At 40.1% G+C, this 19,681-nt stretch overlaps 1 protein-coding gene across 5 annotated transcripts in view; it reads left to right on the top strand.

The window, feature by feature from the left end:
- Ralgapa2 (Ral GTPase activating protein catalytic subunit alpha 2) overlaps positions 1–19,681 on the top strand; it is a 294,943-nt gene that overhangs the window by 50,871 nt on the left and 224,391 nt on the right. For all 5 annotated transcript variants that reach the window (XR_007977973.1, XR_007977974.1, XM_052183817.1 and 2 more), the window contains exons 4-8: positions 5,505–5,562; positions 14,269–14,312; positions 15,536–15,713; positions 16,922–17,037; positions 18,304–18,442. Coding sequence is in view for 3 of the 5 variants with exons in the window: in XM_052183817.1 (XP_052039777.1) it covers positions 5,505–5,562; positions 14,269–14,312; positions 15,536–15,713; positions 16,922–17,037; positions 18,304–18,442 (535 nt within the window). In the remaining 2 variants the exon portion in view is untranslated. The remainder of the gene's footprint in view (positions 1–5,504; positions 5,563–14,268; positions 14,313–15,535; positions 15,714–16,921; positions 17,038–18,303; positions 18,443–19,681) is intronic.

Raw genomic sequence — 19,681 nt, 5'->3', positions numbered from 1 at the left:
CTAAAGCTAGGATTCCTTTGATTTCTTTTCATGATTTTTCTTTACCGATCTATTTGCGTGTGTCACTGTTTATTAGAAAATATTGTGTGCTAGGCCATGATCCTGATGTTGAGGATACTTGATGTATCACTAAAGTGTAAGTCCTTTCTCCCAGGGAATCCAGCTGCAATGGCAGAGTGGGCCTTAGGCCTGTCAACCCGAGAAGAATGCTGGAAGGTCTTTTTGAAGTGGTCTCATTCCAGGAGGTGAAATTGGAATTTACAATGACCAAGAGGGATATAATAGTACAGAGCTGTTTTTACTTATTCCATTACAGCATGCTGAGAGATTAAGTAGTATTACATAGTAGAAGGGATTTCTGGTATAAGTAAAACAGCATTTGTCTGAGCTAAAATATATTCGTTTTTAAGATTGTCTGTTCATTTTAGCTCTGTCTCACTTGAATTTAAAGGTTCTAAACAAGTATTGACCACCAATGAAAATATTCTGTCTATATCATAGTTGAGTTATTTTTAGTAACTGGTAAAAATCCATCAGACAGTAGTGAAAAGTTGCCTCCTGTAGGTTGATATGGAGGCATGTGCGTACATGAAATCTGTTTTCTCCCAGGCAGCGTCTTCTGTACACACAGCATCCTGCCCTGCAGCTGGTTTGGGGAAGGGTCACTCCCCGGCTCTCTATAGTCAAGCTGAACAGGGTTAGTTGGTTATTGTTTCAGGTAGATTAACTCATCTGCATTAGTATCTTCATCTTTCTTTGCTGCCCTGCTTTCCATGTAGACTTGAAATCAAGTGTGAATAAACTCAGGCATGCTGCAATCATCTGGTAATAGTTTGGAAAAAAAAAAGTTTCCCATCAAAATTAAATGAAGACTGGTGGTTTTAAAGTTCACAGTAGCGTCTTGTATAAACTCCAGCTTATGTTTCATATTATTCCTGGTCATGAAGTATGTTCTGAAGAAAAAGTAGCTATGGATAATCAGTTTAAAGAATGACAGATTCCCTGATGTGCTGATCGGTAGTAATACCTAATTTCGATTTTGAGTGTGCTGTAATGGATTACCATATAGACTCAGCTGAGCACTGAACATTAAACAGAGTCATGTGTTTTCCAGAAAAGTAATATTTACTCACACTGTGTGGCTTTCTTGAATTTTTTTATTTTATTCTCCAGTGAAACTACAAACAAGATGTCAATAGCTTCTACGGCATTCACAGCAGTATAGCTTAGAATATCAGCTGCAGTATAGAAAATGCCAGATTGCATTTGCCTCACCAAAGGAAGGCTTCATCTGGACTTCTGAGGCACAGGCTTAGCATTTAGACTAGGTAGTTGTGTTTGGCTTTGTATTTATTGACCCTCATAGGGTTTAAAAAGCACCCCTCACTATATTAGTGTACAGAAAGATGCATTAGTATGGCTGTTGTTTCAGTCTCTGAATTGTTGTATAAAATTCTGTCATTTAGGAAACATTCTTTTTAAAAAATTATGGTGTGTGTGTGTGTGTGCATGCTCATGTACCATGGAGTGCATGTGAGGGGGACAGCATGTAGAAGTTAATACTCTCCTTCTATCATATAGGACCTGGGGATTGAACTCAGGTCGTCAGGTTTGATGGCAAGTGAATTTATCTATTAACCCATCTCACAGGTCCTTTTGGAAATATTACTTCATGCTTCAGACACAATGTTTCATATCTAAACCTTGGAGTTTATTTCTTAATATCCTTAAAGTAGGCCCATTTTATAAAACTGAATACTTATGAGAAGTAATGAGGCCTATCCTGACCTGACCTTATATGCATTGGACATGATTTTGTGGCAGACTTGGACAATATGGAAACATCTTCACACATATTTGCTTGATGCATTTTCTGTTTTCTTATATTAAAAGGTGCTTTTTGTTGCCATATACTAATAAAAAACAGCTGAGCAATATTAGTGTGTGTTTTGGAAACTGAAAATTATGACTCAGTGGTAGTTTGGTTTCTATTAAAAGTTAAAAATCTGAAAGTCAGTGGGCATGTCAGATCAAGACAAAATCCACCCTGAATATTTTCTTTTTCATTTTTCAGGCAGGGTTTTTCTGTACAGCTCTGGCTGTCCTGGAACATGCTCTGTAGACCAGGCTAACCTCAAGTTCAGAGAAATCCACTTGCCTCTGCCTCCTTCATGCTAGGAATAAAGGCATGCGCCACCGCTGCCTGGCTCACCCTGAATCTTTAATACACTTAGCACCTTCTTGAATAATGGTATCCAAAAGTGGTCCTACCTTGTAGCTAGGAGCCTCCCTTGAAAGAGCATACAGAAGGTGTGCTACTGCTCAGGCAAAATTAACTGTCAGGAAGCTGGCAGCAAAACATAGGAGGACTTCAGAGGGAGGTCCATCTACATGAAGCCACTTCTGACGGAACTGGAAACAAAGCTAGGGGGGCATCTGGGCCCCTGAAGTGGGGTACACTTCCCTTAGGGTTCCAGCCTTTCAATCTGATGAGAATACACTGATTAATAATTTAAACATTACCATGGCACACAACAAAGATGTGTTTGCTCAGATTCCCCTTCAGTTTGCCGCCTACTTGAAGAGAGGCATCACCCATAGCTTCTGGCTCTTAGTGCCTTCAGCCTTCCAGCTCTTTTCTCTGTGAGCCTGGAGTATGGCGTCTCACTTCCTGTTGCCTGGACTGTGCTCAGAGTTCCCTCGGCTGGTACTGGCTCCCCGCTCATCCTGATTCCTTCCCATTCCTTCTCTTCTCTCAGCTGTTTCCTGTAACTCCATTGCAGCCTATTTCCCAAAGATTTTGTCTTGCGAAGATTACTGTTCATTTGTTATCATTGACAGTAACCTGGACCCTGATGTGGTTATAGTGGCTCTTGAGTTGTTTCCGCTGGCAGCAGCCTGGGTTTTCTAGTTGAGATGCCGAGCTGCTGCTGCTGCTGCTGCTGCTCAGCAGCTGGCTGTGCTTCCTTCTTTCTGTGGGCTCTTGCTCCCATGTATTGTATGCTACAGCCACAGCAGTGGAGGGGTAGGAAGAGGGGTATTAAAAATTATATCCTTTTTATAGGATAAGGCTCATGTGAGCTTTTATTGTCATCCTATAGAGCAGGACTTCCTAAACTTTTCTACTCAGGACCATCCCTTTGTCAAAGAAAGTTTTACCCATCCCAGGTATATAGGCATGAAATATATATATCGAAAACAAACAGTTATTGTTAATAAATCTCAAAGAAGCCTAAAGTAATACTTTGCTGTACATACAACTTTACCATTTATTAAAGACAAAATCAAATTTGCGTACTAATGAATTAGATGTGCTTATTAATTTTTACCTTAAGAATCAGATCTTTGCTGAATATTTGAAGTCACATATAGAGTGTCTTAAGAGCTTTGCAAAGTTGATTGATCATGATCATGTAATAATAGTTCAGATCTGAGCTGTGGTGTTTCTGGTAGCGTTTGCGGAGCGTTGCATGCAAAGTGTGTGCTGTGTTTGGAACCAAGGCTGCAGCGAAGCTGTGCATCGTAGCACACCCAGGCACTGCCAGCAACACCGTGGATTCATTGCATGTTTGATTTTGAATTAAGTTTTGGTTGTTGCATGTTCAGAAACTTTGTACTCTTGCCAACTTTTTTTGTGATTCCTATACTGTTAGGTGATCCTATTTGGAGTTTAAGAAGCTGGCTTATAACACCAACCAAGGAGTATACATGGCACCAGCTGCATATATAGCAGAGGATGGCCTTGTCAGGCAGGCATCAATGGGAGGAGAGGTCCTTGGTCCTATGAAGGCTTGATAGATGCCCCAGTGTAGGGGAATTGAGGGTGGGGAGGTAGGAGTGGGTGGAGGAACACCCTTAGAGAAGCAGGGGGATAGGGATGGGATAGGGGGGTTCTGGGATGGGGGGGGGAGCCGGGTAAGGAGATAACACTTGATATGTAATTTTTTTTTTTTTAAAGAAGAAGCTGGTTTATAGAGAACTGATGTTTTAGGGATGGGATGTGGCTCAGTGGTAGCACATTTGAATAATAACTGTGAGCTTCTTATTTGGGCCCTAGACACCACAGTCTGTACATAAACAAACTAGATGTGGATTGGTGGTAAGAACTGACCTTCACATCTGATTGCTTTTTTAAAAGCAAAAATTTTTCTTTGAAGTTGTACATGATAGCCAATACCTTTAATCCACACTCAGGAGGCAGAAGTAGGTGGATCTCTGAGTTCAAGATCATCCTGATCTACATGAGTTCTAAGACAGCTAGGGCCACAGAGAGAGATGCTGTCTCAAAAAGGAAAACAAAGCAAAACAAAACATGTATGTGTCTGTGTGTCTGTGTATGATTTGTATGTGTTCATTTGTGCATACTTACGTGTATGATGTGTATGACTACAGGTTACAGCGTGCTCTGTGAGGTCAGAGGACTGTTTTTTGGTTCTTGCTTTCCATCTAGTTTGAGGCAGGCTCTCTGGTTTACCACTGCTTATAGCAAACTAATTTCCAGAGATTCTCCTGTCTCTGCCTCTTGTATCCCTGTAGGATTGCTGGGATTATAGGCTCATGCATCTATGGGATGAAAGAATAGGCATTTTCACCCCACAATGATAATGTAGTGTACTCTTAATGCCATGAGATATAGTTTGGTCATTTGCCTTTTTTTTTTTTTTTTTTTTTTTACATTTTAAAGAAAGGTGGTTGCTGAAATAGTGAAGTGGCGTAGTGGGCAAAGGTACTTGCTGACACTCAGTCCCTGTTACCCACAGTGTAAAGAGAAAACTGACTCCCACAAGTTGTCCTCTGACTTATCCCCCAATAAAAATATAATGAATATTTTAAGTAGTTATGCTAAAAATAAAAGGAATCCAAGTATAATTTACCAGAATGTACTCTAGCGTGTGTGTGTGTGTGTGTATGTGAGAATCTCATGGACATTTTAGATTTTTTTCTTTGCAAAAATAATAAAAATTGTTTTAGAATTTTATACATGAATATAATGCATTTTGATCAAGTCCAGCCCCTTTCAAATCCCTCCTCCAATTCCTTTCTTCTTCCTTCCCATACACTTTCCCCTCCCAACTTCATGTTTTTAAACTCATGAATCATTTAGTGCTTTTTGTATGTGTATGGGCATAGGACCATCTATTGGAGCATAGGGGCATATCCCTGAAGAAGCTGACTCTCCCAGCCAGCTTTTGCTAGTGAGGCCAACTTTAATTAACCCAGTCCTTTTGTGCTTCAGAAGTTTGTTCATTACCTACTAATGGGTGCCTTACTAAGCACAACTTAAGACCTACTTGTAGGCATTACTTTTATGAGATATATATGAATATATAAGTATATTTAATATATAAATATATTAATATATAATTAACATTATATATATATTAATATATAATTAATGTTTATTTATTTGTTTGTAGGTTGGGGGAGGAGAGAAACATGGGCCTATCTAAAATATATATTTCATTTGTTGCTTTTGTTTCTTTTTGTCTTTTTTTATTTTGTAGAAAATACTGCAGTTTCTACCTGAACGAATTTTCTTTCGATGGCATTACCAGAGTATAGGTAAGATGAAAGCTAATAATGTATTAGTGATTGAGATTTGTACCAATTGAGGTTTCACAATGCTTTATGTAGCTAATGTTCTCAAGATAGCTTATAGAAAGAAAGGCTTTGTAGTTTAAATCAAGTCCAACTTGAATTTTGTATGATAGTATTCTTCTCACCATAACTGGTCAGGGTAGGGAATAAGTGACTATGGAAGCTAAATGGTCATCTCTAACATGTCCCCTCCACCAAAGGCTCAGGGAATGTCTTAGGAGGGGGCGGGAAGGACGGTAAGTCAGAGAGGTTGAGGAGGACTGTTGTTCTCATGCACTCATTGTAGCTGCACTTGCTTGTACAAGACCTGCACAAGATCAATCCTATTAACATTCTAGAGTGGATGGAAGAAGGGTTAAAAAGAAAGGCAGAGGACGTAAAGTTGAGAGGAGGCTATATTGGGAGAGGGCCAGCAGGAGTCAGAATAGGGAGTGGGGAATGGGTATGATGAAAGGAGATTGTATATATGTATTCAATTCTCAATGGATACATTTTAAAAAGTTAAATCTCTCTCTGATTTTAAATGTGCCCCGTTGAGTTGTGCTCCCTGGGCTTCCCGGGATCTGTTGAAGATGCTCACTTTTAGGTCGCAGTCCGACCTTCTGAATATGGTGGTCTCTTAAAGGGGACACAAAAGGTTTCCTGTGCACATCAAGTTGAGAAGCACTGATCTAAAGTATTTTCTTAAATAATTGTACATTATTTCTTACAAAAAATTGTTCTTCAAGTCTGCATTCTTGATTCAAAATTTCCCTATTTAGATACTGTAAGATGTGCTGACTAGAAGGGAACTTGAAACATAGCAAGTGTCAGTGCTGTCCCTTCTGCTCAGCTCTTTACATCTGACAGCAGGTTTAGAGTGGTGGGAGCGTTCTAGGATATCCATTGTGAGTTCTGCATGTCTTTTAAAGGCTTCCTGCTCAGTCCTTTGCCCATCAGAGCTTGCCAGTTGGTACATTCTTTCTTCTGTGTCAGATGGCTACATTCGAGGAGGGTATGAACCTTGGAGTAGAATCTTTATTTGAATATTCACACATTCCAGTATTTATTGAGGGAGAGACAAACCTTTGGGACCGAAAAGAACATGTCACCATTCTTGCTTTGGAATGGTCTCTTGCTCCGTGAGTAGGAAAATGAGAAAAATAATTACAGTATAATTGTTGCTGGGAGGGGATATAGCGGGAAGGGAGAAGAAAGGTTGAATAATTCTGCCCAGGAGAGTTGAGGGATCTTAAAGAGAAGTCACTTCCACCTGAGCCCTGAAAGGGAAACAGGGTTTCTGGATTGGGAGAGCAACAGCATGTGCAAAGTCAAAGAACTCGACAAAAGAATTCCAAAATTCGGAGTTCAAAATTTAATTTAGGATTGTTCCTCTGAAAACAGGTAATAAACTCATAAAAAACCGAATTCAAGTTTTGTGTTACAAATTTAAATTTAAAGAAGTTAAAGTGTGTATGTATCTTTTGTATATACCTATGAAATACAATGGCCATAAATTATCTGAGAGAGTGTGCTAATCTTTAAATCTTTCAAATAAGCAAAGAAAGTTTTCCTTTAAATATGAGCAAGTTTGCCCTAGCATTTCTGCTTAATTGGAGCTTTGTGATTATGTATTTAAAGTGAGGTAAACATTTTAAAAATGCAGAGTGTCAGCTAAAGAGGCTGGGGATTTGTGTGGTTCCCTGTGTGGGAATGAGACGTGAGTGTGCAGCATCCTTGGTGATTCAGGTAGAATTACTTCTTATTTTTAAATATTTATATATTTTATGTATGTGAGTACACTGTTGCTGTCTTCAGACACCCCAGAAGAGGGCATCCAATCCCATGACTGATGGTTGTAAGTCACCATGTGGTTTCTGGGAATTGAACTCAGGACCTCTGGAAGAACAATTGGTGCTCTTAACTGTTGAGCCATCTCTCCAGCCCTAGAATCACTTCTACTTTGGCTTACAGCATTTATCCAAAACCCACACTTTTTTTTCTTCAGATAGCACTTCAGATTGTCTCAAGATTAGGATGTTCTTCTCAGTGTGAATAAATATCCTAGAACCCTGAAGATTAATTAGCATTGTGTTATGTCCTATGTGCAGTATATAGTATTCTTTAATGTTGTCTAATGTCATGAAAATAAATTAAAATTGCTGACATGATTTGCTCTTTACCCAGTTTGGTAACATTTAATCAAGAATGACCAGGGGCTTCTGACTTCCGGAGCTGGGATTGCAAATTACTTATCTTCTGAACCGTTAAAGTCCCCATGGCCTTATTTATATGGGACTTGCAAAGCTGTCTATATAGAGAGATGAGATTGTTGAAGTGTAATCATTTGCATATAAAGTCATTCTTATTATTGATGCTTTTGTACCCAGTTCTTGAGGCAGAGTTTTTAAAGGTATTTTTGTTGTATTAATCAAATCAAGTAGATATTGGCATGTGTAGAGGTCCATATCTCTCTTACCGTGGTCTTTAGGCTGGGTATACTTTGGAATCTGACATGGTTTGATAATATTTTTGACTTGAGTTGTAATATTTACTTTAATTTTAGTTGTGTGTGTGTGTGTGTGTGTCCACATCCACATGTGTGGATTCCAAAAGGAGTCAGATCTCCTGAAGCTGGAGTTACAGTGTTTGTGAACAGGCCAGTATTCACAAGAGCAGTAAATCCTTTTAACTGCCAAGCCCCTTATGTTGAAGTTTAGATTGGCAATGTGTGTATTGATGTAGGATACAAATAACAGAGAACATTCATGGGAGTTAATGTCTATGTAACAGCTCTTGGGTAGGCAACAGTCTAACAAAGTGAGGTATTAGTGTAGGAGTGAATGTTTACTAATTGGAGTAATGAAGTCTCAAGCAGCCTGATGTGGCCCACGATGTCCAGATGGAGACTGTTAACTATCGCTCTACAGAAGGGTTCCTTTCACAGCCTTTGATCTTAGGATGGTTAAGAGGCTGTTAATTTGCCACTATAGACACTGACTTTGTGTGTCTTTTTTTTAAAAGGAACTAATGATTTATTATAGATATAAGCACAGAAGATAAAATATTGAGTGGGTTTATCTATAGAAAACTTTTTTTTAATATTTTTATTTTCTATATTCTTTGTTTACATTCCAAATGATTTCCCCTTTCCCGGATCCCCCCCTCCCCTTATGTCCCATAAACCTTCTTCTATCCATCCCTTCTCCAATCACCTCCCTCCTTTTTCTCTGTCCTTATATTCCTTTCCCATGCTAGATCAATCCTTTCCAGGATCAGGACCCTCTCCATACTTCTTCATGGGAGTCATTTGTTATGCAATTTGTGCCTTGGGTATTCAGGGCTTCTGGGCTAATTAATATCCATTTATCAGAGATTGCATTCCATGTGTATTCTTTTGTGATTGGGTTGCCTCACTTAGGGTGATATTTTCCAGATCAAACCAATTGCCTAAAAATTTTGTGAATTCATTGTTTCTAATTGCTGAGTAGTATTCCATTGTGTAAATATACCACATTTTCTGTATCCATTCCTCCTTTGAGGGGCATCTGGGTTCTTTCCAGCTTCTGGCTATTATAAATAAGGCTGCTATGAACATAATGAAGCATGTGTCTTTATTGCATGCCAGGGAATCCTTTGGGTATATGCCCAGGAGAGGTATAGCAGGGTCCTCTGGAAGTCTCATGTCCAGTTTTCTGAGGAACCTCCAGACTGATTTCCACAGTGGTTGTACCATCTTACAGCCCCACCAGCAGTGGAGGAGTGTTCCTCTTTCTCTGCATCCTCGCCAACACCTGCTGTCTCCTGAGTTTTTTTGACCTTAGCCATTCTGACTGGTGTAAGGTGAAATCTCAGGGTTGTTTTGATCTGCATTTCCCTAATGACTAATGATGTTGAGCACTTCTTAAGGTGCCTCTCGGCCATCTGAATTTCTTCAGGTGAAAATTCTTTGTTAAGATCTATACCCCATTTTTTAATAGGGTTATTTGGTTCCCTGGGGTCTAACTTCTTGAGTTCTTTGTATATATTGGATATTAGCCCTCTATCAGATGTGGGGTTGGTAAATATCCTTTCCCAATTTGATGGTTGCCGTTTTGTCCTTTTAACATTGTCCTTTGCCTTACAGAAACTTTGTAATTTTATGAGGTCCCATTTGTCAATTCTTGATCTCAAAGCGTAAGCTATTGGTGATCTGTTCAGGAACTTTTCCCCTGTGCCCATGTCCTCAAGGTTCTTCCCCAGTTTTTTTTTCTATTAGTTTCAGTGAGTCAAATTATCACTATTTGCAGATGACATGATAGTGTACTTAAGGGACCCGAAAACCTCCACCAGAGAACTCCTACAGCTGATAAACAACTTCAGCAAAGTGGCTGGTTATAAAATCAACTCAAGCAAATCAGTTGCCTTCCTATACTCAGGATAAGCAGGTTGAGAAAGACGTTAGGGAAACGACACCCTTTAAAATAGCCACAAACAATATAAAGTATCTTGGTGTGATTCTAACCAAACAAGTGAAAGATCTATATGACAAGAACTTCAGGTCTCTGAAGAAGGAAATTGAAGAAGACCTCAGAAAATGGAAAAATCTGCCATGCTCGTGGATTGGCAGGATTAATATAGTTAAAATGGCCATCTTGCCAAAAGCAATCTACAGATTCAATGCAATCCCCATCAAAATCCCAACTCAGTTCTTCACAGAGTTAGAAAAAGCAATTCTCAAATTCATCTGGAATAACAAGAAACCCAGGATAGCTAAAACTATTCTCAACAACAAAAGAAATTCTGGGGGAATCAGTATCCCTGACTTCAAGCAATACTACAGAGCAATAGTGTTAAAAACTGCATGGTATTGGCACAGTGACAGACAAGTGGACCAATGGAATAGAATTGAAGATCCAGAAATGAATCCACACACCTATGGTCACTTGATCTTCGACAAAGGAGCCAAAAACATCCAGTGAAAAAAGATAGCCTTTTCAACAAATGGTGCTGGTTCAATTGGAGGTCAACATGCAGAAGAATGCGAATTGATCCATTCTTATCTCCATGTACTAAACTTCACTCCAAGTGGATCAAGGACCTCCATGTAAAGACTTTGTGTGTCTTAAGCCTCTGGCTTCCTCTCTAGTTTACTTGAGCTTGTTAAATAGTTACTTGTCACTTGAGGTCTTGACTGAGTTAACCCTAGAAACTGAAACTGCAGATACTGGGCTAGAACCTGGTGTTATAACCAGTGCAGTTTACTGTCCCTTGGTAGAATTGACAACTCACTACACAGAGAACCTAAAGCGAAAGCAACCTCCCCCCTAGCTCTTCAGTCTCTCTGAGTACCACATTCTATCAGGAGTCAGGAGGTGCAGAACATCAGTTGCCACCACACTGTGTCTGTTTCTTGCCCTGTCTTTTCGACTGTCTGTAGCAACCAGAGACATTCTTTTTCTCTTAAAACAGTTTTAATGGAAGCAATAGTCAAATTTGTCCTTGTTTTGGATTTTACTCTTTATTTTTTACTGGAGGGGCAGTGAGATACTCAGCTGGTAAAGGTGTTTGCCACCAAGCCAGATGATCTGAGTTCAACCCCTGAACCCACGCACGCATGCACGCACGCACATGCGCGCGCACACACACACACACACACACACACACACACACACATACACAAATGCAATTTAAGGCTAGCTTTTTGCTGCAAATCAGTGAAATAGTAAGCATATTTCAACTCTGTGTTTTACAGTGTGAAGTAAACATAGATTCTTTATCCCAGGCTTATAGAGGCCTTGCTAAGTGATGCTAAGCCAGGACTGAACTCTTTGGAAAGTTTCATGGCTGATAGCGAATACAAAAGTGTTGAAGCTTTTCCTGCAGTCAGCTTTAAGCTTGTAAATTACAGTGGCTAAAGCAGCTGCTTGACAGTAATTGAGAGCTGGCAGAGAATGGTGTGTCAGAAATGGTGATGACAGCAAAACAGGATGTTTAATGTGAAAGCAGGCTGTACTGCTCCTGGTGTGCCCATGTGATCAACACAGGACTAAGGTTGAAAGAGGCTCCTGCTCATGAGCATCCACAGAGCAGTTTTCCTACCTGGTTCACAGTGCAACTGTGCCTATTCAATAGCTGGAAAGCTGTACTAGGAGATGTTTTGTAGCAAAGGTGCTAATAATAAGCAATCTTTGGCTTGAAGGGATAGGACTCAGTGAAAAATACTCAATACCATGCAGTTATTGGTTATGTTTTTTATATATGTCATTGCTAAGTCTTATTCATTCAAGCTGTTTTTATTCTATAGTATAAAGGCCAAGTGCCTAAGTAAACTGACTTTTCAGCACTGTCCCTGCGTTTGCAGGGGCTAGCCTGTGTGTCCCACACTGTGGGACGGAGGAACATAACAAGCTTTCCTCAGAGTTCTTACCCCACTGGTCCCCCTCTGAGGAGCTCAAGTAGGAGGACCTTTCCTGATTCCCCTGCAGCTGTCAATCCCATTTCCCACTCATGCCTCAGGGCTGGGCCTCTTGTACACTTGGCACTAGGACTCTCTCACAAGTGCCTTGGCCAGGATGAGCTAGCCAGAGGGCCCGGTTCATGTCTCAGCTTATGAGGGAGTGGCTGGAGCTAATGCTCCTGTGAGCTTGGAGCCAGTTCTCTTGGCTGAGCTGCTAGCAGCCTCACAGCTTGGCCTTTCTTTCACCTCCTTGGTCACTGAAACCTTGCTTTTCATGGAGATTCACTCCTTCTGTGTTGTCCCTCAGGAACACAGAAGGTCATGGCCTCTTTTATTTAGTGCTAATTCCAGAAATGGTTCGGCATCCCTCTCTTTGGACTGTGTCAGCTTGGTGTCACATTGTCTCATCTCTCTCTCTCTCTCTCTCTCTTTTTTTTTTTTTTGTGGCTTTGTTCTCTCCTGATCCTTCTTGTTACCCATAAGCCTATTGTTCCTCTTCTCCATCCTCAAGGGACTTCGTTATCATATGGATGTCTCTGATTACAAGCCTCCATCCTTCTAGTCTCTTACCTAGTTACACCTAGGCCACCTGTTCTGATTTTTATTTTATTGTTCTAGAAAATAGCTTTATTGGGAAAGGGATGGAATATATATATATATATATATATATATATATACACACACACACACACACACACACACACACACACACATACATATACACAGTCACCCTCAAAACGTCCTCATTCTCCTTAGTAATCCCTTTGTTCCTTTCTTCCCTACCACAGCCCAAACCTTTAATATATTTTCACAAGATTCACTAGATATGACAATGAAAATAAAATCCATAAAAGAAAAATTGATAAGTTGGGTTTCTTCAAATCAAAAGAAACTAGTCTGCCTTTGCATTTTCTAGAGTCTTGTTTAGATAGAATCATATAGCATTGTTCTTTTTTGTTTGTTTGGTGTCTACCTTTGGTAGGGTTACTGTTGCTGTCATGAAACACTGTAACCAAAAGCAAGTTGGGGGAAAAGGTTTTTTTTTGACTTACATATCCTGGTTCATTAGACTTATACAGTCTACTGAGGGAAACCAAGGCAGGAACTCAAACTGGTGTCCTCCCCCAGCCCCCAACCCCCCATGTAGACAGGCTGGCCCGGAATTAACTGAACTTCACCTGCTTCTGTCCTCCAAGTGTGCCATTGCACTGGGCCTATTTTTTTCTAGTAATTTTATAGTTATATTTCACATTTAGGTCCTTGATCCATTTTAAAACAATTTTTGATGAATTGTACTTCATTCAGTGTACCACTGTCCTATGTATTCACAGTGGGTCTAGAAATGCCAGAAAGTTCTGTTTCTTTCTCCACTTGCCACTTGCTATGGTCTTTGCAAATCAGTAGCCCAGGTGTCTTTTCTTTGTGCCTCTGACACAAAGTAGATTCTCTGAAAGGACCTCCTTATGATGTTTGGTATTGTTTACCTTACTGGTTGAGACATAAGTCAGAGAACAACAGAACCCTGTGATGTTTGGGGCCCTCCAGGTCTCTCATTTCATGAGACTTGTTTTTCTGGACTTGGGTGACTCAATCAGTTTTTTTTTTTTTTTTGGTTCTATTCATTTACCTGCAAATTTAATTTTTTCTTTAATAGAAGATTGCCATATATGTGTGTACTAAATTTTTATTATTCATGTATCAGTTGATGGGCATCTAGGCTGATTCCATTTACATTGATAGCTATTGTGAGTAGAGCTGCAATGAAGTGGATGAACAGATGTCTCTGTAGTAGCAATGTTAGTCATGTCAACTCTTTTAAAAAGAATTTAAAACATCTTATAATCAAAGTACTACTGTCTTTAAAAATATCTTTTCTCCTGTGATGTTGTTTGCCATTGAAGGTCAGTCTTATATTTTGAAAACGGCACGCATTTTCCCCTTCTAAAGTGATCTTTAAACATATATTTTGTGTTAGGAACACTTGCTGCTCTTGCAGAACACCTGAGTTTGGTTCCAAGCACACACACTGGGTGGCTTACAACTGGCTGTAACTCCAGCTCCAGGGAACCATCTGTGCACTTTTCCAGCTCTGAGGATAACTGCACCAACAGTGTGCATATATACATGCATATGAATGCATACATATATCACATATACACATAAATCAAAATGAAATATAGATATTTAATATTCCCTTATATATCTTAAATATTTGTACACTCTGTTTCTAATCAGTTGTTTTAAACTTCTAGGCTCAACTTTAAAGAAGCTTTTACACACTGGAAATTCTATTAAGGTAATCCTCTTTACAAAAGTATAATGGAATATTTCTCTAATTTTTTAGATTTATTTACTTTATTACATATGTATGAGCATTTTGCTCGCATGTATGTATATGTATTGCATGTGTGCCTAGTGCAGCAGCAATCAGAGGAGGCTGTTGGAACCTCTACTCCTTGAGTTGTGATTAGGAGCCATGGGAACTCCTCCAGCATGTTTCATTCGCATTTGATAACACACTTTTCGTTCTTGTTTACTTATGTTTCTTCTTTTCTTGGCTTTGTTTTACTCATTTCGGAATACAGAAAGGAGCAGTGTGTGGTTTGGAAACAGGGTAGAGATAGAAGTGAGTGTGGAGGAGAGAAGGGACTGCTGCTCACCTTCCATTGGGTGCTGCTTCCCACTCAGGTCCTGGTGACGGTGCAGGGGCAGCTGAGTACGGCCACATGGCCAGCAAGCTAGAAAGCAGCCCGTGTCACCCAGCCAGGTCTTCAGAGTCTCGTTTAGCTCCAAAGATCCTTATGTTAAGATGGCTGAACTCCTCTGTTCTCACATAGTATAAATGTGAAGGAGTGTCTCTGCCGTTGCTCCATGGACAGTTTAGCACTGATGATGGGCAGATGTCACCTTACAGCATGAAATAGTCCTGGGCGAGCCGATGCTGCGTGTGTGCATTTATGTGTCTTTATGTGCATGTCTGCTCACTCAGTCCTGCTTGCTTCTCGGGGATGGGGGTGTATGTGACTAGGACAGAGAAGTCAGATAATTCTTCATGTATCACAGCCAGAAAGTAGTAGAGGATGAATTTGAACCCAGGTTCCCTTCTCCAGCACCCAGGCTTTTAACTTTTGTGCTGTATTGCATTCTTGCTTGTCACTGAGGGAAGAGCCTGTGGAATTAATGATAACTTTATCCATACCCTCTTTCCCTCCCCTCCTCTCTGTCCCTTCTCTCTTTTCTCCTCTTCCTTCTTTCTTCTTCTTCCCCTTCCTCCTCTTTCTCCTTCTTTCTCCTCCTCCTCCTCCTTTTTCTCTCTTTTTTTTTTTTTGTTGGCCTCTAAGTTGAGATTTTCCTTTTTTAGACTTCCAAGTGTTGGGATTACAAGTGTTATACCACCATACCTGACACATACACTCTCCCTCTATTTTCTTTTTTCTTAAGACTAATGCTGCATTGCAAAACATTTCTACAAATCTTCGTTAAATGTTTGTTTTTTGTTGCTTTTAATTCTGTTTTTAGATAAGATGTGAAGGAATCAGACTGTTTCTTTTGTGGCTTCAAGCACTTCAGACAAACTGTGCAGAAGAGCAGGTGCTGATCTTCGCTTGCCTAGTGCCTGGTTTCCCAGCGGTCTTGTCATCCAGGGGTCCCTGCACGCTGGAGACGCTCATCAACCCTAGCCCCAGTGTAGTTGATGGTAAGCAGCGTCAGCAGCCGTGACGACATGCTGAAATGACTCCTCTAATGTTAATTTTTATTTATGTGTATGTGAGTATATATTTGTGTCTGTAAGCATGTACCTCATGTGTATGGGTATATGAGGAATCCAGAAGAAGACGATCCTGCAGGGGTTGGAGTTAGATTGTGAGCCACCTGACATGGGTGCTGGGAGCCAAACTTGGTCCTCTGGAGAGCAGCGAACCCAGTGCTGTTAACTTCTGAGACACCTCTCCAGTCCCTGAATTGCTCTTGAACGTACCCTGAGGCTTTCTTTGGTGTTGATGTTCTTAAATAGAAATGAAGCCCAAAGAGGAATTATTCCTTGTGGTTCACAGAGGATTCCCAAAGACATTATTATCAAAGCCATAGGTTCAACTCACAGTACCACAAAAAAAGAATAAAAAACATGGGTACAGGGAGTGGTGACATAAACCTTTGATCTCAGCCCCTGGCAGGTGGGGTGGAGGAGGCAGGAGCATCAGGATCTTAAGGTCAGCCTTGATTACCTAATAAGTTTGAGGCCAGCATGGGCTATATGAGAGACCCTGTCTTAAAACCAGTCAACCAAACAAACAAACCAGAACAAAAAAGCTGGAGCCTGTTTTTTATTAAATTATAATGAGAAAATTTCTGAAGTGACTGAAACAGGAGAGGAATGCAGGGGAAAATATACTTCACACCAGTGTTCTGTGCCAGATGATGAAATTGAAGCCTGCCTTCCTAAACCACTGTCTGTTGTTCTCACCACTTTTGCTTTAAGAGGCCATGCATCTTACTTTGCCAGCTGTGTTTTTCCATGTGGCATGTCTGAATGGACAGTAGTGGCCTCATTGGACTACTTGTGTCCTGTGAGTGAGAGCTTACTGTGTAACACTTCATTGCATAGGATTTTAGGCTGACCAAGTCAGACTTTGAATGGAAAAGAATGGGGGGGGGGAGAGAGAGAGAGAGAGAGAGAGAGAGAGAGAGAGAGAGAGAGAGAGAGAGAGAGAGAGAGAGAGAGAGAGAGAGAGAGAGACCTCTGTGGACTTCCTTACTGGGCCCTAAGTCCTGTATATACTGGCTTGGGGTCCAGTCTGAGAAGTTTCAGTGGCTGCATAGATATTTTGTAATAAAGACCATTTTAAAACCTTATTTAAAATTCAGCTGTAGTGAATATACTCTTATTTATTTTCTACCTTTCAGCAAAAATATACCCAGAGGAAATCACCCCACTTCTGCCAGCCATATCGGGGGAGAAGATTGCTGAGGACCAAACCTGCTTTTTTCTTCAAATACTGTTGAAATACATGGTTATTCAGGTCAGAGAAATGTCATAGCTGTTTCACTGATGGGCTTATTTTCATAGGAGAGTTACTGCCTCTCTTCTTTCTGTATGGCTGCACTGCTTTCCCTGAGGTAATTTTATGTAGTGATTCATTAAACACAGGGCATCCATTGTTGCTGGGCCACTTCAGCAAGACATGGTGTGAGTACTTTTCGTATGAATTATTTAAGGCATTTTTACATATACATATGTGTGTGTATAAAAAGATATATATTTATATGTATAATATATACATTTATATGTATAATATATATTTATATATGATTTAATATACAAATGCAGTGTATCCACATCATTTTCATACCTCCTGAATCTCTCCCTCCTCCATCATCCTTCCATCTTCCTTTTTTTCTATCAGGGTCTCACTGTGTAGCTCTGGCTGGCCTGGAACCTATTTTTGACCAGGTTGGCCTTGATCTCATCTGCCTACTGAGGATGCCACCTCACCCAGCTTCTCCTCTTTAAAATAACGAACTGAGTATAGTTAGAGTCCAGATGTACATGAGTGCAGGGCCATCTACTGGATCATGGGCAGCCTACCATGGACCACACTGCTGAAGAAAATTGATTCTCATCTGTCCGTATCAGAGTGTTGACTGGCTTGACCTTGTGCAGGCAACCACAGCTGCTGTGACAGGACCTGTGTGTCTAAGCCACAACTAATTTGTTGTAGTCTTTCCTGACCTCTGACATTTAGAATATTCTATCCCCTCTTCCTGATGTTCCTGATCTTTGGGGAAGGGGTTATGCAGGTGCTCCTTTTAAGGGCCTGAGCAGCTGCAGCCGCTTATGTTGCTGAGTATGGGGAAAGGGGAAGTGCAGTGGTCTTTTGGGGGCCTGAGCATCTGCTGTTCTCTACACCGTGAGCAACAGTTTTGAACCTGTATAGTAATCGACATTCACGGAGTGAAGAAGCTCCTCTGATGAGGGCTATGAGGTGCGCTCATCTGTAGGAAGGAGCAGGCATATTTAGAAGGCAGTTTGATAGTGTGTCCCTTTAGCAAAATTAGTAAGATCTGCTGTGGGGCCTTTGACACCTAGTCATGGGTTCTTGTCCAGGTTTACAATACCTGTAATTCTTATCGTCTTTTGAACTTTGTTGAGATACAATTTCTTTACATTATTACCAATATTGTCATTTACAAATTTACAATAGAGATTTCAGTCTAATATTTCCTGTTTGTATACATTATTTTAAACTGTAAATAAGTGAATATTTTTTCCCACATATTATCTAAAGGCTGCAAGCTTGGAGTGGAAGAATAAGGAGAATCAAGATACTGGTTTTAAATTTCTTTTTACGTTGTTTCGAAAGTATTATCTTCCTCATTTGTTTCCATCATTTACTAAGTTAACCAACATCTATAAACCTGTACTTGGTAAGTACTGATTCCTGTGTGGGTGTCATCCACAGGGAAGCTGTACAGTAGCTTCCATAATAATCCCTGTGAGTGTTCTAAAACAAAATGGTTACTTTATGTTCGTATTGAATGGTAATGCTGTTGTGAGAAGTTAAAATTCCCTAATCAATGATTCAGTAATGTGAACTCACTGAGAGGTTCTGCCTCATAGAAATAAAGAGAGCCATGGTTTCTGTAAAAATAAAATGTATTATGCTGTCTTTGTATGTTCAGTGGCTAGATAGGCCAGCCCAGGGCACACAGCTCCTGGAGGAGTGCACTTTATGTTGGGGCTGTTATCTACCAGTATACTGACAGGTGCTTATGGGGGAGATGTTTCTGTGATGGCACAGTCTACAGATAGGAAACCCCCAGAATACTGGGAAACAGAAAAGAACATTTAACTTAGCCCCTAAAGTTACCTTTTATAAGAAATTAGGATTCACATGATGGAATCATCCCTTAAAGTGATATAGTGAAAGTAGATATAAATTTTCTCCCTATAAAGACAGAAATTAGATGGATAATTGGAGGAGAAGAGGTCACAAGGGACTGTACTCTGTTTGCAGGACTTGTCCAACTAATTCAACACACACACACACACACACACACACACACACACACACAGAAATGGACACAGACACCTGAGAAGGGAGACTAGCTGAAGCCTAGTGCATTTTAAAAACTGTAGAGGTCCTGGGACCTGTATTTTGTTGTATACATTTTTTCCCTAAAATTTGTTTCTGACTTTGTGTTATATGTATTAATTATAAAAACACTATATATTGCTGATGTTGCTAGGTTGAAAGTTGTATATTGAAACTGGTCATGGCAGCCCATAACTTCAGTCCTAGGGCTTGGAAACTTGAGATAGCAGAATTGTGAATAGCCAACTTTTGCTATAAGTAGAGATTCTGTAATGAAAAAGAAATAACAAGAAAAAGTTATTTATTGTCAATATTTTTTGCCTCATTAAGGTACTCCAGGAATGTAAGAAGTAGTTAAGATATGAGGTAGGACTTATAGCACTTCCTGTCTCAGATCTGGCCCTGCAGTATGCCTATGTGATGAAACTTAAGGACTGACTCTTTCTTTTGAAAAGGGGGCACCTGAGACATCAAAGATGAAACATGAGTTTCTGAGTTCATGGTAGATGAAAAGCATGGCTTTCTGAGAATAGCAATTACAGATGTCTACCACCATGTCCAGCCTTAGTTT

The sequence above is a fragment of the Apodemus sylvaticus genome, chromosome 5, assembly GCF_947179515.1.
Source record: "Apodemus sylvaticus chromosome 5, mApoSyl1.1, whole genome shotgun sequence".
Taxonomy (NCBI): Eukaryota; Metazoa; Chordata; class Mammalia; order Rodentia; family Muridae; genus Apodemus; species Apodemus sylvaticus.
This window is presented reverse-complemented; position numbering and strand designations above follow the sequence as displayed.